At 44.6% G+C, this 12,392-nt stretch overlaps 1 protein-coding gene across 2 annotated transcripts in view; it reads left to right on the forward strand.

Annotated features, from left to right (window-relative positions):
* The window catches only part of LOC100643455 (beta-1-syntrophin), a 348,794-nt gene that overhangs the window by 6,357 nt on the left and 330,045 nt on the right, over positions 1-12,392 (forward strand). For both annotated transcript variants that reach the window (XM_003398124.4, XM_012312423.3), the window contains exon 2: positions 2,679-3,276. In XM_003398124.4, coding sequence (XP_003398172.1) covers positions 2,703-3,276 — 574 coding nt within the window. In that variant the 5' untranslated portion in view covers positions 2,679-2,702. The remainder of the gene's footprint in view (positions 1-2,678; positions 3,277-12,392) is intronic.

The raw sequence follows: 12,392 nt of genomic DNA on the forward strand, positions 1-12,392 counted from the left end.
TCCTAATATAAAAATCTTGAAGAATAAAGAAGAGAAAATAAAAAGTACAGGAAACTAAAGAAAAGTAGAGTGGAAAGAATCTGGCGATAGCAATAGGGAGAAGTAACGTCATGAGTGAAAAATACAACGAGCAGATTTCAAGATACACTCGAATGAAAATTTTCAGATTCCTAGGATTCTAAGGGAACGCGGCAGGAATCTGAGAATGACAGGTTTAGTAGAGTACCTGCAAAATTGCCGATGTGAAAATGTGGCACGATATACACGAACTATACACAGCCGGAACTGTATGTAGATTGTAGATATTACTATATAGTGGTATGTACAGCGTGTTATACTCGAGTCTGTTTGCTTCTCTCTCTCTCTCTCTCTCTCTCTCTCTTTCTCTCTCTCTCTCCTCTATGTTGTTCCGTACAACAAGTACGAGCCCTCGTGGCGACCATTACGCATTCATATTAAATCGGGAATTTATGTGAGCTTATTGCCAGGGACAAACTGTAGCTGATATCTGGTTCGTCTGACGGATCTTCAGATTTCCCTGCTTCTATGTTTCGACTTGCTACAATTAGACAAGTGGAAAAATGATGATCGAAACGACGAATTATTTGAAAATGTATAAAATTAAGATTGGTATATTTCATAGTCTCATTATCGTCGTGGCTTTACCTGGCGGTTTATTCGATTCTGGCCCCGTCAACATGTCGTAATGAGATTTAGTTGCAACGGTCGCGATATCCCTTGCTCGATGTAATTGTAGCAGGTAACATTGTATAAAGCACGCCAGAGGTAATTAATAATTTTACATTAATTATGCAACGGTATGGCTCAACGTTCTAATTAACGTCGCACACCACGGATAAATACATCCGTATTTTTCTATAAATTTCGTCGGGTTTCAGTCGGACGTGATTCGACTGGATTCATTTAGTCAATTTCCAGATTTTCCTCGTCAGCGTATTTTTGTTCCGTATACGTACAATCAAGACGCCGTGATTTTTGTCCGATTCTTTCGCTAATTCGGCCTAACACTTCGGTTGATAAATTATCCAATTTACGCGTGGTATCGTGCTACCGCGATGAAATTATTTATGCCGCACGAAGCTGATGAAAAATTTCGTACGGCCGTGACACGCCGGTTAAATATGGCGCGATACGGCCTCCCTTTCAGCCTCCAGGAACCGTGGTCGCGCGATAACGTGGAGGCGAAAATATACCGCGAGAGGGAAAGGGTTTTTTCCTCATTTTTACCCCCGTTCGTTTTTTTGGAGAAGGCACCTTGTTGTCCGTGTTTGCCTTTATAAAGCTGCACCACGTGTCCGAAACTCTCTCCTCTCGAAACCGGGATTCAAGCCAGGTTGTATGAATGGTGGGCCATTCGAAAATATAAAAACGCACGTGGTCGAGTAAGTTACGTAAGTCGAAGGAAGAAAAAAAAAGAAAAAGAGAAAGAGACAGGACGTATTCACGAAGCGTTGAATGAAATTGCGAAATGAAATAGAGATATTACAGATATTTCTGTATTCTTGGTGACAAAACGGCGACGGGGCTTTTAATTAATTAAAAGTGAGCAGCAGCTGCCGTAAGCGTGCGAGGCCGCTCCCAATTTTCACGCAATTATACCCGTTGTCCGCAGTTTTGTAGGACATTTTCCGTGACTAACGGGTAAACGCCATTGTTGCCCAGTGAAAATGGATTGATGGAAACAATAGGCGAGATAGAGAAAAAGAGGGGTTAGCCGGACAGAGAAAGGGGTAAAGAGAGGTCGGTCATGTCACCGCCGGCCAGTATCAATTATTTTCAAATTACGAATTTCACCGTAGCATAGTACAATTGATTTATCCATGTCGTCGAGTACAGACGACGCAATTGATCCCTGTCGCACTCTATAGATCGCGTTGTTCCGCGCAGAGAGGCGCGTCATTTTTTTAAAAACCGTTGTTCGCCTCGCTTCGATGTCTCTGTAGCCTACTAGAACGATCTCTTTTCCAGCTTTTCAAAGCTTTTGGTAGTACGTGGTATTCGGTAATGGCTGTATACTTGAGTACAAGACATATTTTCTATTCTATCTTTTCCAAAAAAAAAAAAAAAAAAAAGATAAGCTTGTATCTGGTAATTCCTTTACAACTTATAGAAGTTGAAGGAGAGTTCTACCGCAAGAATCCGATAAAATCTGGCGCCGATAGAATACGAGAATAAGAGGCACGATTCTCTCGACGTGTACATTCAAATGCGATGGAAAATATCTCGCTTTCATTTGCAGAAACTCGTGTGTAGAGATTGGATCTACGAAGCAGTCAATTGACGTATAAACGTATATGCGGGTGGAATATTTTAAACGAAGTTAATGTTAATATAACGAAGCTACCTTTCGACCTCGATTCGACTATAGAACAACGTGGAGAGGTAGGTTACGAGAAATCTGAAACTCGCTTCGTGTCGGTAAGACTACCAGATTGATCCAATCTATTCCACGATGTTGTTCCAACATTTCTGTTAAATATTAATGTATTATAATTCTAAATCAAGATCTAACCATAACGTAGCGTGTCTGAGAGCGCGGTTTCATCCCAGACGCTCGCTATACGTAAATTATACTCAAGTATATACGTATTACCGCGATGAAACGCGACCCATAGAAAGTTAATGAAATCGCCAATTAAAGTTGGCTTTAATTGCAGCGTGCAGCTTGCGAGGAAATCGAAATGGTCGAGCTGTGCGGAAGCGGACAACCGACTTCAGCGATGGGAGTGATGGGGATCGGTTCGGTGGTGTCCGCGGCAACGTCGTCCTCGTCTTCGTCGACGACGACTACTGCAGCCTCATCCTCGGCGTCCGGACGCGCGGGCGTTTTAGAAACGCAAGTTCGTGGTCAGTGGTATCGCGTGTTCGTCTCGTTGGAGGACGATTATCTGAGCATCTCCTTGGACGAGAGTTGCGAGACGAGCAACAATGCCCTCAACAACGGTAACATAAACAACAACAACGTAGACAGCCTGAACGATCCGGACGTGCCGGACTCGGTGGCCAATCAGAAACGTATCGTGCGCGTGGTGAAAAGCGACAACAACGGCCTCGGGATCTCGATCAAGGGTGGCAAAGAGAATAAAATGCCCATTTTGATCTCGAAGATCTTCAAGGGGATGGCTGCGGACGCTACCGAGCAACTATACGTGGGCGACGCCATTCTGGCTGTAAACGGGGAAGATCTGCGCGAGGCGACTCACGATGAGGCGGTGAAGGCGCTCAAGAGGGCTGGCAAAGTCGTCGAGCTGGAAGGTGAGTGAATTATTAAACGCTTGTCTTTTATTTGCATGTCTGTTTGCTGCTTGAAAAACGATCGATGAGGGAGACAGTCGTCTGACTGGTGTCTATATGCATTCGTCCAGAGATAGATACAGATACGCGTATTTGGATACGCGTACGCGGATTCTCATGATAGACATACCATAAAGATCGATCGTTGCGTAAAGATTGATGCGTTTAAAAAGTGAAAAGGTAGACGATCGAAATGGATGTTAATACACGATGATAGAGGAAAGCAATCGCAACGATTAGTCTCGCGATGGGTTGAGTAACACGATGGTTAGATGCAAGAAGATGGTAGATTTCTAAATGTCATACACGTAACGGGTTTCTCTTCTGAGAAGTCGGTAATCTTCCGCAAAGTATTTCTCGTTGCTTTCGTTCGACGCTAGACAGTCTCACGGGTGTATTTACCGTACCTATGTATGTTTCCGTAAATAACGGACCTCTGGTCTCTTAACTAAATTCGATAAATGAATTAATCCGGGAACATCGACGGTTTTCGCGTTTCCTTTGACCGGTAATTCGGAGATAATTAATAGCCAGGGCGCGTTAGCAAAATCAGGTTGCCCGACGCTGCAGTCCTGTCAGGGGTTCGGAGGAAATCTCGATCCGTGGAAACGTGAGCGTAAACGCAAACGCAGATTCGTTTAGCCGCGCGTCGCTCCAAGTACTGAAATGTTCGGTCGGAAGTAGAAGTAGCTAGGCTAGGAAGGGTAGAATGCTAGACGACGACGGGGCGACGGGGTTTAGGGGGACATTAACGAGGTTTTCGCTCCAATTAGCCTCGAGTACACGGCGCATTAAGTTTCCACGTAGAGATTCCTGCCAGTTTCTGCAGGTCGTTTTAATATCGAATTCCCTGTCTTTGAACCGGAACTCGTGCCATTTGCGCGGCACTCGTGTTACGTCGAACGAGCCACTATATCGCGGAGATCGTCGTAAGAAAAAGGGTGCGACAAAAGTGGCAGACCAAAGGAGGAGGGACAGAGAGAAGGTGGTTATGTCCGAAAGGGAGCTTTTAGCCTGATTAATGCACTATTTCGGGATGTTTTTTTCCGGCCTTTCCTCGAGGTGGTAAGCGTCGTCAAGAAGCAAAGAAAGACTCGACGATGCTTTTTCTTCGTTTTCGAGTCGGAGTGGAGGACAGAAACCAGTCTGATTTTGCAGATTTCGCGCGAGTTCTCGCGCCATCGTACACCGCCTCCAGACTATTATCAAAAAGTGTGAGACTGAAAGAAGTAGCGCAGGGTGAAAGGTCGACGAGAAAACGTGTACCGTGGTGCTGCCTGGAGCGTTAAATGGCGCCTCTTCTCTTTCTTTTCTATCTGCCTTTCTTTTTTCTTTCCTCTCTTACTTGCAGGTTCTTTCCCTCTACCTGCTTTTTTTTGCCGCCTTTTCTTTACATGCTTTTATTTTACTTCCTTTGTGACTAGTTATCGTTTGTTTCTCGTACGAATCTGCTACGAGCGACACAAGCCTGCCCAGTGAAGCGCGACGCCCGCTCTCTCGTTGCACATGCTCGTGTCCGCCTGCACTTTGCATTTAACGTTCTCCGGCCGATGCGCGACACGTGTTCATGTATACGTACATCTCTCTGTACATGGCCACGCGTACGTGCACGTACCTATACATTCGAGGTCGTCCGTGTGCATCAACGTTGCACCGCTTCGGGGCTTTCTGGCTGGCGTGCGATTGTATGCACGCGAACGCACCTGTACCATTATTTTCCTTCGTGTCTGGAAAGCTCGCACAACCAAAAATTCGGCCAGAGAACGGCTCGTTATTGAGCCATTTTCGGTCCAGTCCGTTTACCGAAAAACGTTCTCGAACCGATGAAACTCGTTCGGCGTGAATGACCTCGACAGCTCGTTGCGTTTCGCATAATCGCGTGCGGTTTTCACAGAAAATTCTCGTTTCACTCGCGTACGCTATTCAGTTAGGATTACTTAATGTCTTTTTCCTCTTCACGCTCTGGTCCCTTTCTTACTGATAATCCGGGAAACCAATATCGAATCATGAATCGCTGGAAAATTGGTTAGTGGGATGGTACAACTGCTCGCTATCGCTCACTTCTCTTTGTCTATAACTAAAATACGCCTGCCCCCAAAGAACCTGACCTAATTACGCTATCATCAATCAAGCTTGCATTCCTTCCGCTTAACGAGTGCGTTTCTTCCTGGCCATGAACAGTGACCGATTTTGCTCATTTTCGCGAAGCATTGAAGTATATGGAGCTTCTAAAAAGGACGTGCTGCGTATCATTGTACGCATTCCTTTCGCTGGATGTTACCCTTCGACCAGCTATATCCCGCTGCCTGACAGCTTTTCTTTTATTCAGACGCTTTAGGTACGATTTCTCGTGGCACGTAGTACACGCCGCGCCGCATCGTCTCGCACGTGCGACATTCTTCCGTCTGCTTTTCTTTCCTTTCCGATCTTCTTCCTCCTTTCATCTCGACTGGTCGGCCAGTTGCCAGTTTTCACGTGGGTGATGCGTGGAATGCGATACTCGGCGTTCTAGGTCCGTGCGGACGTGAGATGCAAAAGAGGATGCGCGCCCGCGTGGGCGGCCAAGCCCGAGAATTGAAAGAAGGAAAGACAGAAACGACGGGAGGCCGAGTCCAGAGGAGAAGACACGGCTGAAATTGGGAGGGAGAGAGGGAGAGAGAAGAAGGGAATGTAGAAGAAGGAGAGTGGATTACTAGTTGGCCCAGCATCGAATTGACTGTGGAAGATGCGGAGGAGAAACGAGGGAGACGTTAGAGGAGAGCTTTGGAATACATTAGCCGAAGGATTTTCATCGGAACTCGGTGTCGCCCGTATGGACCCGATTGCGTCCCGTTTAAGCGAGATTTCACCGAAAACTTCCGGTTTCATGGGATAAAATTGCAGTCAAGTTAGCCCCATCAGGCTGACAAAGTTTCCGAAAGGGCTCGCTAGCAAGAAATCGAATAGAAGTTACTACTCTGCCTGATAAACGAAGTCGAATTTATTGCTCCACCGCTTTCCAGATTTATCCTGATTTATTGTATCGACCCCTTTCTTTCGAGCCCTACTTTTTTCCCTTCCCTTCTACTTATCCTTCTTCTTTTTCTCCCCTTCGACTTCTTTCGGCGTGTATGAACGGCCTTCCAGGCGAGTCAACCGGGGGGAACTATTGTTTCGGGGAAGATTGATTTGATCCTGATTTTCGTACAGAATTCTACCACTTACACCGACAGTTCCTCGAGTTCTTGCTGTATGCGGGAAATAGAGAAAGTTCCTTGTAATCTACCGATCGTTCCGATCTGTTTCACCATGTTAAGCATCGGTTAACGATCCATAATTCAACTTGTGCTCGGAAGAACACAAGTTGCGGAGCAAGCAGGTTTCTTTCAAGAATATAGTAACGAATATGTTTAATAATAAAATACGGATAATAATAATTTAGCTCTGTAACGATTTTCAAACTCCGCCCTCCTTCTCAGTTCTTTTTCGTTACGTGCAACCAAATCTCCGTGTATTCTGAATCCTAAAGTATTCGCGCATTCACAAGTCGTTCCATGCTCACTATCAATGCTGAAGATTAAATATCAGTTGATCAATCTTGTCGTTATTCGTGCGAATTTTCACTTGTGAGGTATCGATTAGCAAAAGGGTTAAAAGATTCGTGGCGCGAAGAACTAGCTCCGCTCGATATCGTTTCTCTTAGGATCTCCTTACGACTTTGCGTGACTTTTCTTCACGGTTATCTATTCGTCGACAATCTGAATGTCAGATCTGCAGAATTCTGTGCGTGAAATATCGCGTGGCCTTGATTATGGATCGTTTGGTAAAGGCACATGAGATTTCCTTGTATTCTTTCGCCTGGACGTGTGCTACTCCTGTTCGGCAATCGATCCACGCAATCGTTGGGCAACGATTCCAACATGCGCGCCTATAAGTACTTATATTACCGGACTAGGTTGTTGGCGTGATTGTTGCACGCCCACGATTTACGTAAGAATACCTGTTAATACGGATCCGGCAGGTGATACTCGTTATTGCGTAGTTTGACACGATGACGACCTTTGATGCTGATTGCCAACCTTCGAACAATGCTGGTACATTGTGTAACCATTGTTCGCATTATTAGCTGAAGGATAAGTGTGGAAATTCGAAAGAATACAAGTATCGTGGAAACGTTTTACCTTCGCATAATTATCTTTATTTCTTTACCGTTGCGCAATTCTGTTCTGCGTTTCGTTATTCTCCACAGTCTTTATGATTATTTGCTCACGGTCGTGAAAATTTAAGGAGATCGCACACGCGATGGTTTCACCATCTACCAAACTAACGTTTACTCCGATATGCGCGGCCGATGATTCTGCAAGGCCAGTTTTGCTCGAATTTTAAGCAAGCGCGGAATTAGATGAAACCGCTCGGTTCTCCCGGGCTGGATGATTGGGAAGACATAATGTTACCCGAACGAGCGAAATGAATGAACCGTCTGTGGTTCTCCTACGCGTATCTATTTGTAATTGGAATGCGTAATTTTAGTCGGGCATTGTTCCAGCCTAACGTAGAGTTTGGATGACGGATGACGCGCGACATCGTCAGGGAAATTGCGTCTTAAATCCTGCAGGTCGGAATTCCTTTCACTGCGAACGTCAGACTACTCGTCCTTCCTTCCCGGTTCCTCTTCACCGTTTCGCCTCTTCCCCGTCAGTCTCATCTTCCTTTCCATTATCTTAATCGCCTCGGTTTATGAGCTTGCTCGCTTTCCTTCAAAAGGACTTTCACCCTTGATGATCTCTCCGCCTGGACTGAAAATGTCCCCTCTCGTCGAGCGCAATAAAAATTACGCGGCGGTTCGTATAATACGATCAGAGATTTAAATAATAATCGGGTAGCGTTTTCCGTGTCGAATCAGATTCTACGGTGGTTTTCATTGAAAAGCGTTCTCCTCGTTAATCGTCTTGATCGTTTGTATGTTACAATGGTAAATAATTCGAGAGCGGATTGCCGCGGCACGGTTGGTGGCGCGTGCATGGATTATTCGTTGGCGCACGCAAATCTGTTTTTCGACGAAACACAGAAGTACGATGGAGCTAGTAATAAGCTAAAGAGAGACCGAGAATACACGGCGTGTACGCGGCGCTGATTAGCGAAATTCGAATAATTGCGCGATGCTAGAGGCCAATTAACAGGTGACGGAAATTAGCCGGCCTCATTTTATAGCTCATCACGATAATTAGCTTGACTCTTTGCCGTTTCGCTGCATAACCGTTACACGCCGGTTAACATCGTGTTCCGCGTATGTTTCGCGTTTCACCGGGCTATAAAAGAAACCATTTACTGTGGTTCTTAGCGCGACGCGAATCGTCCGGTCGTTTCGATCCGAACAACACTCGCGGATGACGAAGAGATGCGGAACACGAATTTCAATTTTTATTTAACGACCTCGACTGTTCGTTCCGCTCTGTTCTATTCTTCGTGTATAGTTGTAAACCATGGACCGCCTGGTCTCCGTGTTCCGCGTGTTTCCTCACTTTCGTATTTATAGACGCGTTTATGTTATTCCGCGAATCATTTCGGTTTGATGAGAAATCGCGATCCAAACAATTGAAAAGTTAGATATTTTTTATTTGCTTCGTACAATTGAGTTCTCTATTATTAGACAAATTCCTTAGATTCACGTTCGCGTTTTGTATCAAATATAGAACTACGTTGTTTTGCTTTGTTGTTGGAATTAATTGCGTGATTCATCACCGGTCTGGCACGCGTCTCGCGACTAGATTTCTGCTATATTTGTACACGCGAAATTCCGATTTTTCCTCTTTTATTTTTTCTTTTCTGTATATGTATGCAATGTCCGTCTGCGATGGAGTAGCTCTGTTTATCTTCCTTTGATTTCCTTTCTACCTTTGAGCAGCGTTTTCTGTAGTCATCGATATTCCCTTTTCCCTTCTGAACAGGCCCATATTATTTTTCTTTTCTTTCTCTTTCATCTCACGAAATAATTCTTCCTGCCTTTCACGTAAAAGTCTATTTTCCGTTTGACCAAATTTCGTAATCGTATAAAATTCACAACTTTCTCTATTGTTTTTTTCAATTTCGTTAAAGCCGGCTAACTCGAATGCAGTTAGCGATTCAGTCGGCGCGGCGCGGTATCCACGGTAGAAATACGCGGCTCAAAGGCCGCGAGTTGGCCAATTAGTAGTTTCGCTGGCATAATTTGCGGTCACTGCTTTATTCTCGTCCCGCGAAATTCGCAGACAACTGCGCCGAGTTTATTATCAACGAACGACAGCGCGTATAATAAGCAAGAAAAATGGAACGCACGCCGCGGAACCGGTAACGAGATTCCTGCCGTTTAATTGTAAGTGCAAGTTGGATTCGATCTACGTCTTTCCACCTGTGCCGGACTGGTAGATTACAAGCGGCGCGACGTTACTCTCCGCGGGACATACAGCTCGGAAACCTTTGATCTGTCGTTTTAGAGAGACGAAACGAGGAAGAAGGTTCGGTAAGCTCGTTTCGCCAACAGTAATTTCGAGGTGGACTAAACTTATTTCTAGCGCCAGCTGATTCTCTGCTCCACCTACTCGCGAAATTATAGCCTTTCCCCGTGAATAAAAAGTACTCGAGATTAAAGGGAACAGCCACGTTTGAATCGCGCGAGTTATTTTCACGATCGCCCGTCAGAGATGTCTTCGGTTGTAATGGTAAAGCTTCTGGATCCATTACACAGCGGCGTTCAAGGTTTATCCTTAAATTTCACCGTGATTAAAGTGGTTCTCGTTAATTGTCTTTTCCCAGAGAGAAATTTCCTTTTCTTCTTTTACGTTATTTTTAAACTTTCCACCGAGTTAGTTAGATATCACTTAAAACTATTAGAGGATCGTTTATCATGTTACTTTGATTTCTTTTTTTAAATTTCCTAATTCCTTCTGTCTTTCCATTCATTTGTAACAGCTAATTTTGCCAATTTTTCATCACGTAATAATAATAATAATATTACGTTATAGTTTTTTACTTTCAGTTGTGAAATTTACGCGAATATGTGCAAATATCTTTATTTCCGCTTCTCTTTCGTCTTGGCCGTAATTTTCGGTTTATATATCGTACAAACATACACATTAACGATAATTGTAATATCCAACATAATAACTCAAAATCCGAGCGTGTGCTTGCGATATCTCTAATAACTTCTATAAATTTGACCAATGTAATATGATAGTCGCGTGACATTGCAGTGCTAACGAAATTTCAAAATGTTTCACATAACATATACAACGTGTTCATAAAAGTCTCTATAAATGTCCAAACGCTTTCGTATATCCTATATCAATCTGTTAAGCCTATATCAGTATATTATACGACTTCACATTTTTATGCGCATTTCACTCTCTCGTAAAAATAGCGATCTAAGCGAAAGGTCGTATATTTGACCAACAGAACAAGCGTGACACGTTACCGTATTCTTCAGGAACCTGAAAATTAAACACGCCACTAGTAAATTACTCGAACCGGCTGCAATCTGGATCCTTCCTTAAAACATAAATAATCCATGCAGATTAGGGGTAGAGGTATATCCGTTGGTCGGCTGTTCAAGGGGTTAAAGGAAGCAACCGGCTATAAAATAATCCTGGGTAGAAGCTCCGGTGATACTTGGCCCGTGTAAAAGGGAATCGTGTTTCGACCGCGGAAAATAGCGCACCACGGTTAGGTGATTAGCTGAAACACGGCGTCGGCACCTAAAATATACTCGAAGAATATGACTGAACGTCGCACAACGTCGCGTCGGTAAATGTATTTACATAGTGCAAGTCGGTGCACGGGCTCGAGTAGCATGGCGATGCACGAAGTAGGTGTACAGTGTACACCATACAGTGTTATAGCGTACAGAGACACGAATATAAGGCACGAGCCAGCGCGGTGCGTTTCTCGTCCTCACGAGCATTATAGGTATATCTCCTCGCTGGTGTACTGTGTTTCGCGTGCCTTTCATTTCATCCTTTACGGTACTTCGTCATGATTTACGGGGTATCCGCATGAAGAGCGACGCTGTCGCATTCTACGCCCCCTGCTTGCTTCTAACGTGCCGTTTCTTCGTGCTTTCTGCCTTTCTCTACCTTGGGTGTTCGTTACTCTCTTACGCGCCCTGCTGTCTTTGCCGCGAGCCCGTGTCCTGCTTGTAACTTTCTCGTTGCCAGTTGGCTACGGAGAGAAAAAGAAAGCTGCGAACGCCGAAGGAGAAAGAAAAGGTGGGGAAGAACGACTTTGACTCGATCGCCGACAAAACCTCCACGACGTTGGCCTAGGTCATGGCAATATCGAATTGAAATACGATGCGTAAAAATGTCACAGGCCGCGTGGCTCGCTCGTCAAGAGTTATCGCTCGCCAGAAAATTGCTGATTCTCGAACGCGTTTAAATTGTTAATTCGTGCACGGTCTCAGGCAAATGTATCGTTCTTGCAAAGAGCGTATGTTCTGGTCTTGGCTGGTTCTAGTTAGAAGTTGCATACTTGGGACTTGGTATACTCTTCTTTTAGCGTGTTGTTTGTAGTCCCGCGGAAATTGTTAATTAACCAACAGCTTTATCGGGCGTTTCTTTTCAACACAGAACTGGGGGCAGACCTTAATTTGGTCTCTCTACCCTTAAGTGCGCCCGAGTAAAAGCGCCTTAGACTGCTCTTTAATTTGAGGTTTAACTTTTACCGTGTCTGTTGATGAAGTTTCGCCCGACTTGAACGTGTAACTTTATTAAGAGCTCGCGTAGATTGCCAACACGAAATTTTTAGAGTATACGCGGGTCATACTTTCAACTTTACACCGGTGAACCTTATCTACAGTCTTCCAGTGTGCTTACGAAACATCAAGTATCGCGGAGCACTCGTTTCCCGAATCAATTCCCATCGTTAAGACGCGTGCCAGGAGAAATACCACTACAGGGAATCGACTCGTTAAACCGGCTTAAAATCAGTTAGGAAAAAGCGGTTTGAAACAGCGTGGCTTATGGAGATCCGTTTCTTACACAACTCTCGCCCGCTGTTTATTTTCCGTTCCCTTTCCGCTGTTTGTTTAGATAAAAATTCGTGCGAGAGCTCGAAAGGTGGCACAC

Source organism: Bombus terrestris, chromosome 10 (assembly GCF_910591885.1).
Source record: "Bombus terrestris chromosome 10, iyBomTerr1.2, whole genome shotgun sequence".
Taxonomy (NCBI): domain Eukaryota; kingdom Metazoa; phylum Arthropoda; class Insecta; order Hymenoptera; family Apidae; genus Bombus; species Bombus terrestris.